The 5276-nt window shown below is 41.2% G+C and overlaps 1 protein-coding gene across 1 annotated transcript; it reads left to right on the top strand.

Moving 5' to 3' along the window:
* The first annotated feature begins 373 nt into the window (after positions 1-373).
* Positions 374-2010, top strand: LOC125485336 (small integral membrane protein 30-like). The gene has a single exon (XM_048607645.1). The coding sequence runs from the start codon at positions 449-451 to the stop codon at positions 623-625; it is 177 nt and encodes a 58-aa protein (XP_048463602.1). The 5' UTR covers positions 374-448; the 3' UTR covers positions 626-2010.
* The last annotated feature ends 3266 nt before the right edge of the window (positions 2011-5276 follow it).

Genomic DNA, 5276 nt, shown 5'->3' with positions numbered 1-5276 from the left:
CAATTGTTCCTCGTCTCGGCTAAGAGAAAATATTGTTAAAAAACGAGTTTTATCTATTTATGTAGGCATTAACATTAATTTACCAGTTTGCTAGCTTAAAACTCGACAGTTTAAAGGCAATATTCATGAAAAAGCACAAGTTGATTCCGTGGTCTAATCACTTCCTGGAATCTACTACTGTTTTAGAATGAATTATGTGTTTAAAAAGAGACATGCATGGTTTGCACATGTTTTAATTCAATATAGATTTTGATTTTTTTTATTTTTAAAAAAGTGCTTCCAGCGGAGAGTTCATTTGGCCGTATTACTGTTCCGAGCCTGGGTGTGTGTCCTGCAGCTTTAAGCAGCGGAAAAATAACTAAACGTCAAGGCTGCAGGCGGAAGTTGTGAGCAATCATCTGATACAGAGAGAGAGGAGAGATCAAGTGATTCGGCTGCCACATGCAACATGGCTTCCTGGTGGGTTTGGCCAGCGATATGGATGTACTTGTTGGCTCTGCTGCCCGGAGCGCAGGCTTTGGACGGAGGGGACGCGGTGGCACTGCTGCTGGGGTTGGCTCTCAGTGTGGTAGGAGTCTGTGCGTGTCTGGGCTGGTACTCTCGGAAGAGAAACGCGCAACTCTGAGAGCGGGGCAAGGAAGGAGGAAAGAAGCCAGAGTCTTTCCAAAGCAGCAACAAGCAAAGGGTTCCCCCCCCGGTCGCGAAAGCCTTATTATCCTCAGAGATACAATAATCCTTCGGAGAGAGAGGGAGGTCACGCCGGAACAGACGAGACACGTCTTCTTGGGTCTTACAGACTTTTTTTGCACCAGCGCCGTGAGAAGTTGCCTGTATGATTGCGCCTGTCGGTGCGATGCTGAGCCCCTCGCACACACATATACACACCTTGTGTCTTCCCCAGGACCACCACCTGCCCATTGAGGAGCATCCAACTCCATCCTCTTCGGAACCACAGCGTGCGTGGGAAGGCTGCGCTAACCAAGTTTTACAACCCTCGGGACGTTTCTTAAAAGCTTCAGTGAAATTGTATTTTAATTATTTCCCCACCCAAAAAGGAATCACACGCCGATTTTTGGAGCGCCAAACCCAAAATGAAACATGGAAGTTGAAGTTAACGTGCTCGCTTTCTCCCGGTCCGCACTCTGATGCAAACGTTGTCATGTTTCTGAGCAATTGTGACACTCCTCTCCCTCCGTTGTTGCACCAAATCGTTAAAGTAACTTATTTCAGGCGGTAGACTTTTGTTTTAGGTTTTGGTTTAATTTTTTCCATCCTTCTGTTCCTGAATTCGTCTTCGCTTGATTATTGCCACCTAGCGTCGTTTCCCTTTGAAAGGGATGTTCGTCATAAATGCAGTTCCTTGTTGGTGTTCTCTAAACATTTACCCTACATCACCCTCTGGACTTCTCACCGGCTAATGTAAGGAAGACATTTGGTTCATCCAGCAAACTAATACAATGACTGGGAAATGTTAATGTGTGATTTGTATCAATTTGGATTTTCATAAGGACATCATAATAAATAACTTTTGATGTCTTTTGATTTGTGCAAAATGAATTTTAAAAGTTATAATTTATTTATTGACTGGTATAACACACAGTAGTCTTAGTCTGTGTTCAATAACTGCAAGTTAAAAATTAACACCACTTTATAGCATCTTTCTACAGTTGGGTTGCTTCAGTAGATCATAATTGCCAGAATGAAAATCAAAGCCTTTGTACATTTGAGATCATTTTCAGTTTTGTTTGTCTCCATTCCTAGTAGTAGTTTGTTCACTTGCTTAGATGAAATAGTGAGGGTTGGTTTAGCTCAGTTGATTGGATGCTTGGTTTGCAAACTAGTGCAATGCCAACAGTGTAGGTTCAATTCCAGCACCAGCTGAAGTTACCACAAAGGACTCTCTTTCTCAACCTCTCTCCTCACCTGAAGGATGGTGGCCCTCAGATTTAATCACCACAAGTCATCTCTCTCTCTCTAATGATCTGGTAAGACTATGGCAACAGAATTTTTTAAAAAAATGAACCAGCTATGTAGTAAAAGTAACAGAAGCTCTGGAGCTGTGCTTGAGATCCCAGTTTGAACAAGATGAACTCCTATTTAAGTAATTTTTATCCTTATTGAAACTGAAAGTGCCACCGGATAGTGTTGACAAAACACTTTTCACTGTATCTTCAAGATATATGTAACAGTAAATAAATCAGTCATTGTTCAACTAACTGATGGATCCTCTCAACATCCCTCATTTTATATATTGATTACAGACCAGGCTGAGAGCTGAAGTTGAGCTAATCAAACAGGCTGAGCATTATTTGTGTCTGCAAAGAGAGCTGCTAACAACCAAGCATTGGCCAACCCATTCACTGTGAAGGCTGCTAACTTTGAAATTTAAAAATCTTCTTGTCATCAGATTTTATTTTATAAATGTTAGAATGTGTCGTGCAGCAGATATTAGCAGTTAGTGGCCTTTGACATTGTTATATTATGGCAATGTAGTTAAATGACAAATTTGAGTGGGTGGAGGTGAAACACCTTAAATACCTTGGATGTTTATAGATTTTGTATGTTTTTCTGCCTGTTTATATGGATGATACAAACATTAGAGCAGTTCATTGAAATCATGTACGATTGTTTATTAGTTGCCCCAAAACTTCAAAACTTCCTTGAAATGATATTTACTTTGCGCTGTGAATTGGACGTGTTTGTTTCAAGCTTTTAGGGTCAATTAACCTTGTGATAGGTAAGGACTGTCAAATTTATAAACTAGGCCTGTTAAAGATAGAGTTGCTTCAAAACTTTGAAATCAAAGTCAAATGTGAAATTTACTTAGGCTGCACTTCCTGTTTTTTGGCTTCCAGCTTGATCTTCTTTCTACTTGGTGCTTCACTGGCTGTTATTTCTGAACATGCTGCATCATGAAATTCATATATCCTGTGGGTTATTTGTAGTGCACAATGCATTGACTTTGTATTCATGATATGTACTAGATTTTATGAATTATGCACACATCAAAAATTGTGTTCAAGCAATTGCATTTTGTATGTATATACATCTTAAAATGTTGTGCTGTGCTAAGTGTATACCAAAAGGTACACTTGATTTCCAAGTATTAGCAAACTTAGTTTAAATTTAACCACTCAAATTATTGCACGTGCCAGTCATTGAATCTTCACTGAAGATTCCATCTTCTATCAAAAAAAAGGGTGTTTTAACTAGCCATCTGCTGTGGTGATGTTTTGAGTAATGATGGAACAGAAATGCAAAACTAGACTTATGTTTCAGTGTAATCATTCCTTTTGGTATATTGAGGTCTGTGTAACTTCTCCCCTCAAGCTGTACTCCGGGGAAGTAGTGGCATAGTGATGATGCCACTCGACCAGTAATCAAGATACCCAGATAATGTTCTGGGGACCCGGATTCAAATCCATGTCTGATTCATGGCAGATGGTGAAATCTGAATTCAATAAAAATCTGGAACTACTCCAATGATGAACATGAAACCATTGTCGATTGTCATAAAATCCCATCTGCTGTCTTTACTGTAGTCTAGCCAACATGTGACATCATGACCCACAACAATGTGGTTTTAACTGCTGTCTGAAATGACCTAGCAGGCCGTTCGTATCAATTGCTAGAAAGTTTCAAAAATGATTGAAACTGGACCTCAATTAAGGCACTGGAAACAACATCAGTAAACAGAGCTCACCAACCCTGCAAAGACCTCCTTGTAAACATCTAGGGGCCAGTACAAAAATTGAAGAGCTGTCTCACAAACCAGTCAAATGACAAAGTCGTAGTCTTGGAATGATACCCAGACAATGCCGTCACCACCTGTGGTATGTCATGTCTCACTGGCAGATTGATTATACAGTCAGGGTAGTGATGGAAATGTCCTGGGAGTCCTCAATATTGCCTCTGGACCCTGTGAAGTCTCATTTCATCAGGTTAAACATTGACAAGGAAACTTCCTGGTCAAGTCCTAAAGGACATTGCCTGCCACCAACCTAGTTCAGCAGCAATGAGGGAACCAACAAGAGGCAAACACACTTGACCTCGCCCTCACAGCTCGTGTCGTCTAGCACCACCACTATGCTAAATGGGACAGACTTCAAACACATTTAGCAACTCAAGATGGGTATCTATGAAGTGCTGTGGGTCACCAGAAGCATGATTTACTTCCAGCATATTGAGTAACCTCATGGCTCAGCATATGCACTACTCTCCCCCGGTTTGATGTTAATGCTATCAGCCCTGGTTCAATGAACGGTGCAGCAGGGCATGCCAGAAGCAGCACCAGGCACATCTAAAAATGAGGTGAAGCTGTAAAGCAGAAAGAAAATAAGAAATTGCTGGAAAATCTCAGCAGGTCTGGCAGCATCTGTGGAGAGAAAGCAGAGTTAACAGTTCTGAGTTTGTGCAATATGAAGCCTTGATGTTCTGAGCAAGATGCTATGCAGATACAGTGTAGAACTTAAGCTAGTTTTGCTGGTCAACTTTTTTCTGCTGTTGATAGGTGAGGAGCCATTTTAAGTCAGCGGGAGGACAAGTGAGGCTAAGACAATTTTGAAGTCCCTGATTCCTGCCTCATGCTGTAATTGCATTTCAGTTTGAGCTGGAAACACCCAACAAATGTGAGCATTCACATGCAAAGAGATTAAGGAAAACCATGAGCCTCGTGGTAAAATTGGATGTGTAAGGTGCCTTGAAGCAGGAGAATGAGCAATTAATATTGCCAGAGTACTTGTGCTATGACATTGAGAGTAATGCGTGAAAATGCCCACAAAATTCTGAGTGCTGTAAGGGTGAATTGGTCTGGAGGCAGCATCAGGGAGAACATAGAAAAACTTGACTTTCTGGATCAAAAATCAAAACCAGCATCAACTGCCTTAAGTTAATGATAATTCAAGAAAAAGCCAGATGCCTGCATAAGAATTTACAGAATGAGCAGGGTGAGATTTCACAGTCATTGAGTTTCAATGCTAGTCTGGATGGTTTGCATATTGTTGCAATGTCTGATGAGGCAGCTGGTGCAGAAACAGGAGCAGCTCATAAAATTGCTGCCTAAGATTCAGTGAGGAGGATAGCTACTTAGCAAAACAAGTTTTCAATATTAATCGAATGTGGTGTTTTAGGAAACACATGACCCCCAGAAATCAGTGATAGTAGGAACTGCAGATGCTGGAGAATCTGAGATACCAAGGTGTAGAGCTGGATGAACACAGCAGGCCAAGCAGCATCAGAGGAGCAGGAAGGCTGACGTTTCAGGCCTAGACCCTTCT

Source organism: Rhincodon typus, chromosome 18, assembly GCF_021869965.1.
Source record: "Rhincodon typus isolate 14 chromosome 18, sRhiTyp1.1, whole genome shotgun sequence".
Taxonomy (NCBI): Eukaryota; Metazoa; Chordata; class Chondrichthyes; order Orectolobiformes; family Rhincodontidae; genus Rhincodon; species Rhincodon typus.
Note: the sequence above shows the minus strand (reverse complement) of the source record. Positions and strands in the feature narration are given on the sequence as shown.

What these genes read in the sequence shown, in the direction of transcription:
- LOC125485336 (XM_048607645.1), top strand. Translation starts at nt 449, where the DNA reads ATGGCTTCCTGGTGGGTTTGGCCAGCGATATGGATGTACTTGTTGGCT.